Source organism: Pteropus vampyrus, unplaced genomic scaffold (genome assembly GCF_000151845.1).
Source record: "Pteropus vampyrus isolate Shadow unplaced genomic scaffold, Pvam_2.0 Scaffold168, whole genome shotgun sequence".
Classification (NCBI taxonomy): domain Eukaryota; kingdom Metazoa; phylum Chordata; class Mammalia; order Chiroptera; family Pteropodidae; genus Pteropus; species Pteropus vampyrus.
Genome location: NW_011888949.1, coordinates 1,533,109 through 1,545,121, shown reverse-complemented (window position 1 = coordinate 1,545,121; position 12,013 = coordinate 1,533,109). Strand labels below are relative to the sequence as shown.

Below are 12,013 nucleotides of genomic sequence, written 5' to 3'. Positions count from 1 at the left end.
GCGGCTCTGCCTCGCCATCAGGGGTGGCCCGAGCTGGCCGGAGCTGAGAGCCGAGCGCCGTGGGTGCGGCGGGAAACGCCCGGATCCGGCTCCGGTGAAAGCGCAGGAAGCTGATCAGAAGGTGCTGCGCCTTGGGCCGCCCCCCAAGACTCGTCCCGGACAAGTGCGCCGCCCCTGGGCGGTCGTGCCCCCGAGATCCCTGGACCCCACGACCTCGCCGCTTCGCTTCTGCCCTCGGGCGACCCCGAGTGGCGATGCTTTCATGAGACGGCGACCTGTCCAGCCCAGCATGTCTCCTGCAGCTGCTACTCCAGGCCGACCAACTGCCCGGCTGCTGGCTGACTCGGACACAAAGCGTGAGCTTCACCTGCGCCGCGGTCGGCCCCGGTGGCTTGGAGCCCAGGCCAACTGGACTGAAGCCATGTGGCTGCGACTGGGCCCTGTAGTCCCCACGTGGGTGTCGGCCGTGTCCCCAGTGTCCCCTGCTCTGTGTACGAGGACACATCCTCAACACCCACGTGTCCACGCGTGGGCTCCCGGCCACCGCGGGCACGCGAGATAGGCCAGCCCTGCATGCTTGACCACGAGGTGTGGCCCCCGCGTGACGAGCACGTGCGGCCGAGCACGGAAGGGCTTTGCCCAGCGTCCGAAGCCGGCAGCAGCTTCCCCGGGCACGTTCCCCACACCTGCTCCACAGACTCCACAGACTCCACAGACTCCACAGACTCCCTCCACACCGAAACAGTGTTCTCAACTAAGAACAAGGGAAGAAAAAGAAAAACTGCCTGTGTCCCCTCCCCACCTGCCACGCAGGCTCATTCGTCACAGTTTGTTTAATGTGAGTAACATTAGCACTTCGAAGCAGAAGCTGTTTGTGTCATCAGAATCAGACACAGAGAGGAGACTCTCGGTTTGGGCAAACGCCTGAAATCGTTGGCAACCACGTTCCTCGTTAGTCACCGCAGATGGCGTGCGGCAAACACGGGGCCAGCGGCGTCCAGGCTGTGGCACCGTGTCAACTGCCACAGGTCACTTCACACCACTTTGGCCATTTATTTCAAAAAAGATAACTATATTTTTTAACTCGGCTTTCAAAATTTTCCACATTATCTACCAGACTGAACTCTCTGTAAAATTCAGAGGAAAACGGGCAGGCGTGGAATACGCACGCACATGCACGTGTGCACACAAACACGCATGCACACATAAGTGTGCGCATGCATATCCAAACACGTGCACACGTGGATGCCTGTGTGCGTGCACATGTACACCCATGGACAAACACATGCATATGTGTGCACTTGTGTATACGTGCACACACGTGCGTGCACACACACACTGAACAAAAGCATATTTCAATCAGCTGTTCCCATAGTCAACACTTTAGACACCAGCTTCCATCACTTCCTGTGGCAACCATAACACATTGTCATCCACACTGAATTTAAATATTTTAGATGCTTCACCTGTGTCCGTAAAAGGGGTGACAAAATGGCTTTCAGAGCCATCGCCGTCTCGTCTAAGGGACCATATTCTGTGAAACGCTTGCCAAAGACGACAACTTACTTCTCCAGTTTCATTTAGTTACTCGACATTTGAGACGTTCCCTAATTAACCCCAACTCACCCCGCACTGGCCGTGATAAATGTAACCTGTACTAGGAGACTATAATGTTGCTTCTGGCAAATCTGTAGCACAGCCAAAGTGACATCCACACACAAGGAAATTCACATCGGCCAAGCGGTCAGCTTGGGGTCGGGCCTGCATTCGAAACGTGCAGAGTATGGAGACCGTCTACACAAATAAAACCGTAGAAATCGGCAGGCAGCCTGCGGGTCTGGGCTGAACTGGGGTGTGTGGGCTGAACTGGGGTATGTGGATCCAACGAGGTGCGTTTAGCCGGCAAATCTGACTCACACTCATTCTCCCAAGACGTTTGGGACTCACGAGGAAGTACTGGTCGGCACGGCTGAAGAGCAGAAGGGAGCACGAGCAGGTGCGAGACGGGACGGGGAACCTCTGGCCAGACCGAGCTCGTATCCAGTCCCTGACGAGAGCACAGGGTGCCCGGTGCCCTCGTCCCCTCTCACGGCTCACTGCTGAAGTTTGCGCCCTCGGGAGAACTTCCCGCCCCCAGGCGCAGCCATGGGGGACATCGCAGAGCCTTCCAATCCGAACACCAATCCGAACAACGCGCTCTTTAAGATAACGAGGGGCCACTCGTCAGCGGACCGTCAAACTCCATCTGAAGAATGGCGGGCGTCCCCAGACTGCCGGCACAGCGGTGCGGTCTCCGGGTTTTGAGTTAGTTTTATTTTGGATTAGAGATTTTGTGTCGAGAGGAAGAGGCCACGGCAGGCACGTCGGTTCCAGTCTCCTGCTGCGTTTTTAACAGGAAGCGGAGGAGGAGGGCGGGCGGTGGCCGTCCCCACGGGGACGTCGGGCGTGGAGGCTGTGGGGCCGACCTCTGCTCCCTCCCCCCCATTTTACTTCCTCGGTCCCCTTGAGACTTTTCCCTCGGCCTCAACAACAAGTTGTTAGAGCAAAGGACAGTGGGGGACACGAGACGTCGCACCGTCGTGGCCGGGTGTCAGGAGTGACAGACACCACGCACGTAGGGGGGAGGCCGCGAAGGCTGCATCGGTTACCAGGACCTTAGACGGCATCCCCGACAGGACCATTGAAAAAGGCCGCGCTGGGGAGACAGCTGCGTGCTCCCACCAGGGGCTTCCAAGCACCTCGCGGGGGCCCGTGAGGTGTGGGGGTGACCTGACCGGTGAGCAGCTCCGCACAGGGGCCGCGAGACTTGGCGTTTCCTCCCCGTTCCCACCGTCTGGGGCACCAGTGCAGGGCCCCGCGGTGCTAGAATGAGTTTAGTTGGAAGGGGCTAAAAATATTAACAACAGATTTCATGTTTCTCTATTAGCCCAGGAAACCTCAAATCGCCATTTGTCAGATGTTATTTGAGTAAAAGATGTAAAAATGTTCTTGGCGTGTGAGTGTGGAGGAAAAAATTCTGAAATTCTGGTCGAGCCTAATTTTATCATTTAAAAGCGAGTTCTCGTGAATCCTTTGATGTGCTATTATTAGGTTATGAGACTAGATGGTAAACGTTAAGCAAGACTCCCCAGTCTCCAGTAAAACTAATTATTCCGTTCTCCCAGGGGGCAGTGGGGCTGCTCTGGCCCCGCCCCCTCCGGCTCATTTTAGCCTTAACTCGAACAAAATTACAGTAAGACTAATGTATATGAACGTATGTGTGTAAATGTGTTGTACATGCACACATGGGTGTACAGGTGTGTGCATGTGTATGGGTGCCTGTGGGCACGTGTATACATGTGTGCATGCATTATGTGCATGTGTGTGCATAAATCTATGTGTACCTGTGTGCCTGTGTGCCTGTGTATACACATGTGTATGCATTGTGTGCATGTGTGTGCATAAATGCACTATGTATGTGTGACTTGTGTGCATGCATGGGCATGTGTGCATGTCTTGTGTGCACACATGTGTGCACATGTGTGCGTATGCACGTGTGCATTTGTGTGAATGCATTGTGCGCACGTGCATTGTGTGCATGTGTGAATGTGCCGCGTATTGTGCCTTGTGTGTGCATGTACATGTGCCTCGTGTGCACACATGTGCATGTGTATGTGTAGGTTGTGCGTGTGAATGCACTGTGTATTGTGCCTTTGCATGTGCATCTGTGTGTGCATGTGCATGTGTGCCTTGTGTGCATGTGCATATATGTGCGCTGTGTGCACGTGCATGAGCACCTGTGTGTTCATGTTGTGAATGCATTGTGCATGTGTGTGCAAAGGTGCATATGTGCATGTGCCTGTGCGTGTGCCTTGTGAGTGTGCATGGATGCACTGTGTATATGGGTGCCTAGCGTGTGTGTGCATATGTGCGTGTGCCTGTGCATGTGCCTTGTGTGTGTGCATGGGTGCACTGTGTATATGGGTGTCTAGCGTGTGTGTGCATATGTGCGTGTGCCTGTGCATGTGCCTTGTGTGTGTGCATGGGTGCACTGTGTATATGGGTGTCTAGCGTGTGTGTGAGCATGCGTGCGTGCCGGCTTATGTGGGTTTAGTGGAGGTGGGTGTCCTGCCCAGTCTCGTTTCCTTTGTGGAGGCGCCCTCCTGTGGCCACAGAGAAGATTGCACCATAAAACACCTTGCCGCCCTCGCTCACCTTCACAGCTGTTCCCGTTGTGATTTGTCCACGTGACGACCGACCTTGGAGAACGTCCCACCCAGCTACAGAGCTATGTGGAAATTTCTTGGGAAATACTTGATTTGGGCTTTAAAAACTGGGATGCTGACGTATTAGGCTACAGAAACCACGTTCTGGCTGGATTTCTGAGAGCCAGGTCTGGGCCAGGATGGTGTGGGCATCCTAGGGCGGCCGCAGCAAACGGCTGTACTCTGGGGCTCACGACACACAGGCTCGTCCTGCTGCCGTCCAGAGTCCAGAGTCTAGCCCGAGGGGCCACAGGGCCAGCACCGACAGGGCTCCAGAGAGGGCCCTCCCTGCTTCTTCCAGCCTCTGGGGGTGTGGCCGTGTCACCCAGCCTCCTACCTCCCTCTGCCCCTCTCAGAAGGACGCCTGCTGCTGGACCAGGGCCACCGCAGTTCAGGGAGGGTCTCACCTCGAGATGACGTCAGCGGAGACCCGATTTGCACACAGGTCACACTCACGGGTTTGGGTGAGGACGTGGATGAACCTCTCTGGGGCCACCGCCCACGCCCACAGGTGACGCGGGGTCTGGGGACGGGGCCAGGTAGCAGTGGCAGCCAGCTGTGGCAGACGGGGCAGGAGAATGAGATGGAAAGTTCTGGGCTCCCTGAGTTCCCAGGCTGGGCGAGGAGACAGGCAACAGGCAACAGGACACCGCTGTGACCTGACCTTGTCCCTCCGACGACTCTGCTTTGGGGTCCGTGTCGCTGCCAAGCAGTCCGTCCTGCTCATGGACAAGGACAGCCCCACGCTGGCAGCCACTTGCTGATGGGGTGGGTGGGGGCTGGGCGCTGGGCGAGGCCAGGCAGAGAGGCCGCGAGGCACCCGGTCAACCACAGTCCTGAGCTCGGCCCAGGTCACCTCGGCGGCATGGAACTGGGGCTGCCGGTGGGGTCGCTGCTGTGGGCGGACAGGCGGGCAGGGGCGCTGCTGTCACTGAGGGCTCACTCTGGCGGCTTCGCCCACCCTGAGCACGACTGAAGGTCTGGGGCCCGAGCAACGCACTCGCCGACAGGCTCTTCCTGGGACTAGAGACCCCCAGGGCAGCCACAGGATGAGGACAAACCGGAGCCACTGCCGGGCTGAGAACCAGGGGCAGGGGGGCGCCGGGCCCTAACGGGGAGAAGGGACACGGATCAAAGCCATCGGGGAGGTAGCTCCGCAGAGGGACCCCAAGGGAGCGTGAGGACAAAGGAAAAGGAGCAGTTGATGCTGCAAATAAGGGTTTTGAGCCTCTGAGAGGATGAAAAATATGACTTACGATAACACGAATCAAAGGTAGAATGAGATCGCTCGAATTAAACTGGATGCACAGGCATTCATCAGGCAAACGAGGACACCTTTTAAAACTGAAAAGAGCAACTCGAATGCTAAAACCGGAAACCGAAGCTCTCAGCGTGAGCCAGGACGTTACCACAATGTGAACTGTGGTGACGGGGGCGACGGCCAGTGGCTGCCATGGGTCCCAGGCCTGACCTTTGACCTCACTGAAGACATGGGACAGGTAGGAAGGCTGTTGCAGAGGCAATGGTGGCTCCAGGAGCAGTCACATCAGTGGCACTTGACCCTCGGGCGGATCCATCTTGCCCAGCTGGAGCCGTCGCCAGGCAGTGCTGACCGGCAGACAGGCGGCCGAAGACGCCCAGACGTGGCCTCTGGGGGCGGCTCACACTCCTCGTCGGCATCCCAGCTTTTGACAGCGACCGTGCACGGCTTATGCAGTTAGAAATAAAATACTGCAAACGTCACGAAACGGGCTCTCCTCCGCCAATGTGACCGTCACCTGCTGCTGGACACCGAGCTCCCAGCGTGGCCCAGCTCCTAGGGGGCTCCTGTCACTGCCTGCGAAGGAGGGCCTGTGAGACTCCATCTCCTTACAGCCAACCCCCGTCACCGAGGGCCGAAGGGTCACCTCAGAGACCAGCTGTGCACTACAGAGCCGGCCACCACGGGAGCCGGGGTGGCGTGGATGGCTGGCGTCACCTCCTGGCTGCACGGGGGAGGCACTATGGCCAAAATGTCAGCTGGAATTGGACGCAATGCCACATTCTTGGAATATGGAGGGCTGAGGACCACAGAAAAGCCACTGCTAGCAATCGACAGCCAGTGTGGACTGTGGGCCTTCTTCAACAAGCCACCACAGGCAAACCGAGCACGGGACTGTTCCGCGGTTACTTAAATGTAACGAGTAACAAGTTACGACGATGCTGTTGTAATCAGCGCCGTCCACGCATGCTCAGCCATCTGTCCGTGTGCATACTGGGTAACCCAGAGCTGACTGACAGACCCCGCAGGCAGACGTGGGGCCCGGCCTCTGAGCGCGCCTTGTCTAAGGTCCCCGCCCAGGGACTGGGGGAGGGCACAGCCACAGCGAGGTGCCCAGCAGCGCCACCGCCCCGCCCGCCCCGGAGGGAGGACATCTGTGCAGCACCTGCCCAGCTCCACGCAGGCCAGCGAGCTGCGGCTGAGGACAGCACAGCCTGGTGGGCGAGACCCGCAGCCTCCCATCGATTGGCCAGAGTGGACTTGGGGACCATCCTTGAAGCCCGGGGCCTGTGGTCTCAGCTATGCAAGGACAGTGACAGCGCCAGGCTCAGGGAAGCAGGACAGAGCCATGACTGGGGGCCGCCCCTGAGCGTGGGGATCAGGGAGCCCACACACGATCCCAGGCACAGACCGGCCCTCCGCCGAGACCTGGGTGTCGAGGGGAGTAAGGGTAGTGTCACAGGGTCCAAGGCAGAGTGTGCTACCCCTGGGGACAGGCTACGTTTTGGAGATGTGAGCAGTGGACTGAGGATGTCGCCCTGCCCCAGCCCCGCCTGCTACCGTCTGGGCCCCCTCCCAGAACCAGGACTTCTGCAAGCCCGGCCCACCCGCCCAGGCCTGGGGACACACTGCCCCACCGTGCATCCAATTCACTTTCTCAGGAGCAGGAGGACCACTGTCCTGTCATCCCGGGCCTCCCCGGGTCCTTGTGTAACGGCTGGTCGGTCAGAGAAACAATTTTCATGCCATAGAAACCGAACTGTTTGTTCACTGAGAAGGAGCTGTCCATCAAGCAGAAACGCACAAAACCCGGGGGACAAGTGCAAAGCACTAAGCTGCCGACGGCCCGCGGTGAGCCGTGTCCACAGCCCAGTGCGGGTCACCGCTGCTCGGCCCGCGCCCGGCGGAGTGGCTGCAGCACAGGCAGCTTTGGAGAACAAGTCACCGACTCACCAGGCCCACTGTCCGCGCTGACCGTCAGGGGACCGTGACCTCGCCAGTGGGCCTGCTGTGGCCCGAGCGTGGGAAGCCCCCGCACGGCTGGGCAGGACGCGTGTGGCATTATGCCCTGACCTCCTCTGGTTGGCAGCTGGGAATTCTAAGCGCTTGGGGATTTTCTGACATGTACGACCGACGTTAAGATCTAGCCAAGAAGCTGGTCACTCACCCGGCCGCTGGGTCAGCAGCCAGGTCCAGCGGCCAGGCTAGGCTGCCATCTGCACAGACGGGGCCCGCGTGCAGTGCAGTGGTCAATGCAGTGGTCAGTGCAGTGAGCTGACCTGTGACCACAAGCGGGAGAAGTCGCCTTGGTGCCCACCACGTCACGCTCCTGCGGCCCGTGCTGCCCTGGACCTGGGCCACCACGCCAGTCGCGTCTGCCAAGGGCAGGGACCGCGAGGAGGCCGCTCTGGGAGAGCACGGCTGGGCCTGGACCGTCTGCAGTCCAGGGTCTGGCCCAGGTCCCCAGGCCGGGGACCGGAGAGCCCTTCACACACGGGTACAAGTGGGACTTCTCGGGGCGCGGGGGGGGGAGGGGAAGGGGGCACGGAGGTGGGGCTGACAGTGCACCCATGGGGGCCGACCTCAGGCCGAGGCCAGCCTGGAGCAGACGGGTGGAAGGCGGGGGCGGGCCCCCCGGAAGGCAGTCCGGCACCCCAGGCCACCCCTCAGGCTCACAGGAAGACATCTGTGGTGACCGGATGGCACCGTCTCAGACCAGTGGGCCAGCAGGCACCACTGCGGTGGGCAGTGCTCCGAGCTCACTGTCGGCTGCGGGCCTGGTGGCACTCTGCAGCAGGGTCAGACGGTGGGGCGGGCAGTGCAGGCCGGGTGCCCAAGGAAGGAGGTGCGGGGACCATCCCCAGCTCCACGACCCTGGCCACCGACCGCGAGGGAGCAAACGTGAACTTGAACCCCAAACGTGATGGCTCTTAACTCTCTTACTTTCAAAGGGTTTTCAAAATCAAACCTTATTTTGGCAAAGGCAAAAAAACCCCTCAGGTGTGATTGTGGCCGTCGGGCCCAGGCTTGAGGCCCCTTAGACATGCTGTCACTCTCCTGGCCGACACTGTCTTAGCATGGGGGGCCAGGCGAGGGGCGCGCGGACCTCGGGACAATCTGTAATTTCCCACGAACACATCAGCGTTTCAAAAAGAACGCTCAGAAGTACTAACTGACGTGAGCGTCACGGCCCTCACGCTTCCCCACACGGGAGGGCCACGCGGCCGTGGGGCGGGGAGCACGAGGTCCTTGCGGCCCGGCCCCCACCCCTCCCAGCCCCACAGCTGTCCCCGAAGGGGCCCCTCTGTCAAGGAGCTGCAACTGGAGGCTGAAGCCTGATCCCCACACCCTCCTGCCCTGTGTTTACAGGGCACCCCACAAACCACAGCAGGAAGGTCACAAGGTGGCACCCAGGGGCACCACCCCTGGCCACCTCCCAAAGCTGCCCCCACAGTCCCCACGTACCCCCGCGCCCCACCCCATGTCCAACCCTCACGCCCTCTCCAGAGCAGACCCCCAGCGGGAGGCAGCACAGGTGCCGACTCGCCACACACAGCGGAGGAGCCCGCGGAGCCGCCCAAGCTGGCACAGTGGCCTGCAGGTGCGGTTCTGTCCCTCTGCTTGGGGACCCCTCTGGTCGTGTGAGAACGTGGGGCCAGGAGTTTGAAGAACATTGCCACATGCACAGCTGGGAGACGGCCCCGAGCCCACACATGCTGACCCTGCGTGATGGCCGCCCCCCCAGGCCCCCGTGGGAAACAGGTCCTGGCCTGTGAGCTGAGATGCATCCCACTCGGAGGCACCTTGTCACAGCCAGGCCGTGACGCCAGGACACGGCCGTGAGCTGGGCGGGTCCTGCCACCGTCACCGCCCACAGCCAGGACAGTCGGAAAGCGGGTCCCTCTCATTTCTCTCCGGTGTCTTCCAGTGGTTCTACACACGGATACTCGGCGGGAATGTCATCTTAGACGGAAATGGAGAAGAACCGCTTTTAATCTTAATTACTAGTAACTGCAACTCACTGATGTTTATAAATAACGGCAAATGAACAGTGCGCAGTAACGCTTACATTTTATTTACGCAGGTGACACTTAAAATACCTTATGCTTTCGTGGTTACATTTTCCATAATAAGCATTAAACACCGGTGCACAATTCACCCCACAGTCCACACCCCCTCCCACCAAAACCAAACACAGCACACAGCCCTGTAACAGTCACCGTAAAACCACAACGGTCACGCTCCTGTCTGGTTTCCGACCACAGTGGACACACTGCCACGGGGACTGCACCCGAAGAGCCCCGGTTTTAACACTGCGAGATTCAAGTTTCTGGCCTTTTTCAACAACGTCAAGTTTTTCACGATGCCTCATTTCCAAGGGAGCACTGGAAAGGCCACGTGGACGGATTCTTCATCGGAGGAGGAATCGGCAGGCGAGGCGCATGCGGGGCGGGGCGGGGGCGGGGCGGCGAGCGCGGGGCGGGGGTTAGGCAGCGGGGCAGGGACACGATCACAGGCGGGGGGGCGTGGCTCGGATAAGCTGGTTTTTAGAGCAGCCGATGTTTACAAACTGAAAAACTGAGTTCCGTGTACTCCTGGGGGCACGTGTGCACGTGCGTGTGTGCGCGTGTGTGTGCGTGTGTGAACAGTGCACCCATTTTTCCTCAGCAGAACCAAAGCTCAGAGCCAGAAACAGCACGGCAAAACAAAATTCTGTAGAGTTCTGTATGTGCGAAAAAGAACAATCACGGATCGAAGGAAAAAAATGGGATCTAGCGGAAGTTAAACCATATTTGGGGTGCAATCTGGATGACGTGGAGAGGACCGAGCTTAACACGGAAAACCCAGGGCAGGAGGTTTCACCCGAGTGATTCCAAGTCCTCCACGCGGGAGGCGGGGCCGCTCTCCAAACCGGCTCCACGAACTGGAGGGAAGCCACTCACGGTCGCGGCTCAGGCGTGACACACGTCCCCTGCATGTCACCTGCACTTACCCAGCTCTAGCTCCCGACGCTGCGCCGCCGGGAGGAAAGTCACTTCGTGGGCTCGGGCGCTGGCCCGACTGCCCCGTGGTCTCTGCCTCTAAAGCTAGACACTCCGGGCGTCGACGGGGCGGCCGAGCGGGTGGGCAGTGAGTGCGACCCACACGGAGGACACGCAGCCCGTGTGCCGGGGACGAGCGGGGACGGCCAGCAGGTGCTCTCGCCGGCCCCCACCCCCCGACGCCACACCACATCCCCGCCGGCCCCGGTCCGATGGGCTGCGATCAGCACCCCCAGTGCTGTGGGGTGGGTCTGGGGACGGGGGAGCAGATGCCGCTGCCTAGGGTGCCCGCGCCGCCCGGAGCCGCCCGGAGCCCCGCCTAGCGGCGCCCGGCAGCCGGCTTCCTCTTCTTCGACTCGCCCCTCTGCTTCTGCTGCCTCCTCTTGCCGCCTTCCTTGGGCCCTACGAAGACACGGCCGTGAGACACTGCGCAGAGCAGCGGCGACCCGAGAGGCACGCACGTCCCGGCCGTCCCCACGGCAGGGACACCGGTGACACGGGGTCGTGTCTCCACCTCCGCCTGGCCCGCGCCTGGAGCCAGCAAACACGAGCTGTCGACCGTGCGACCGTTGACGTCACTGAGAGTCCAGCACTGTGCAGGCGTGAGCAGCCCGGCCCTGCGCCCGCCGGTCCTCACGGACGCCCGCCCCGGCCCACCTGCTGACTGCCCCCAGGCCAGAGGCCCTGCTGCGCTGCAGGTGAGCCCGTCACTCCTTGGTCGTTGCTGAAAGGCAGCGAGTCGGAGGCCAAGGGGATGGAGGACAAACGCACCGCTCACCCCTGCAGACCTCATCCAGTCAGGAACGAGGCCCCGGCTCAGGCCGAGCGCTGTGCGAGCCGTCCCCACATCTGCGGGTGGACGAGCGCACGGGGCCCGGGACACGGCGGGTGTTAGATTTTGGTGGCAAACGACCGATTTAAATGACCTGACTGCAGCAGAGAAAATGGAGCCAGGCCAGGGTCACGGGGGCCGGTGTCTCAGGCCTGCTGAAGAGATCACCTCAAAGCGTTCTCAGGATCGTAAGTGACGAGGCGGCCTCGGCACAGGCTGGTGACAGACACGATGCATAGGCATGGCTCCCACCCACCCGCTCTGGGGACTCACCTTGTGGGATCATAATCACAGGTGAACTAGGGTCCCCATCACCATCAGATGGGAGCCCACGCCACCCACATCGTGACGCGTTCCCCACGCCAGGCTAATAACCACCATCTGCCCGCTGCCCAGTGGGACTGGCCGAGTGGGCTCGCCTCCCTGTCCCAAACACAGCAAGCTCCAAGGGCCCCTCGGTCCCCACGGCCGTGAGCTCGCCAGCGCTGCACCATCGACGGGGAGCTGACCTGGCTGACTCTGCGGCCCCAGCCCCCAGGGCACCACGTGGCGCCACAGCTGCCAGGTACACGCCCCCGGGCCATGTGTTCAGGAAGGTTCTGCACCGCCACAGCTGGGGTGGGGGAGAAGACCG

The 12,013-nt window shown here is 60.4% G+C and overlaps 1 protein-coding gene across 1 annotated transcript in view; it reads right to left on the bottom strand.

Annotated features, from left to right (window-relative positions):
• Positions 1-9,557: 9,557 nt before the first annotated feature.
• Positions 9,558-12,013, bottom strand: part of DNAJB6 (DnaJ heat shock protein family (Hsp40) member B6) — a 57,223-nt gene continuing 54,767 nt past the window's right edge. Inside the window, exon 10 of the mRNA XM_011370391.2 lies at positions 9,558-10,949. Within this exon, the coding sequence (XP_011368693.1) occupies positions 10,867-10,949 (83 nt within the window). The 3' untranslated portion in view covers positions 9,558-10,866. The remainder of the gene's footprint in view (positions 10,950-12,013) is intronic.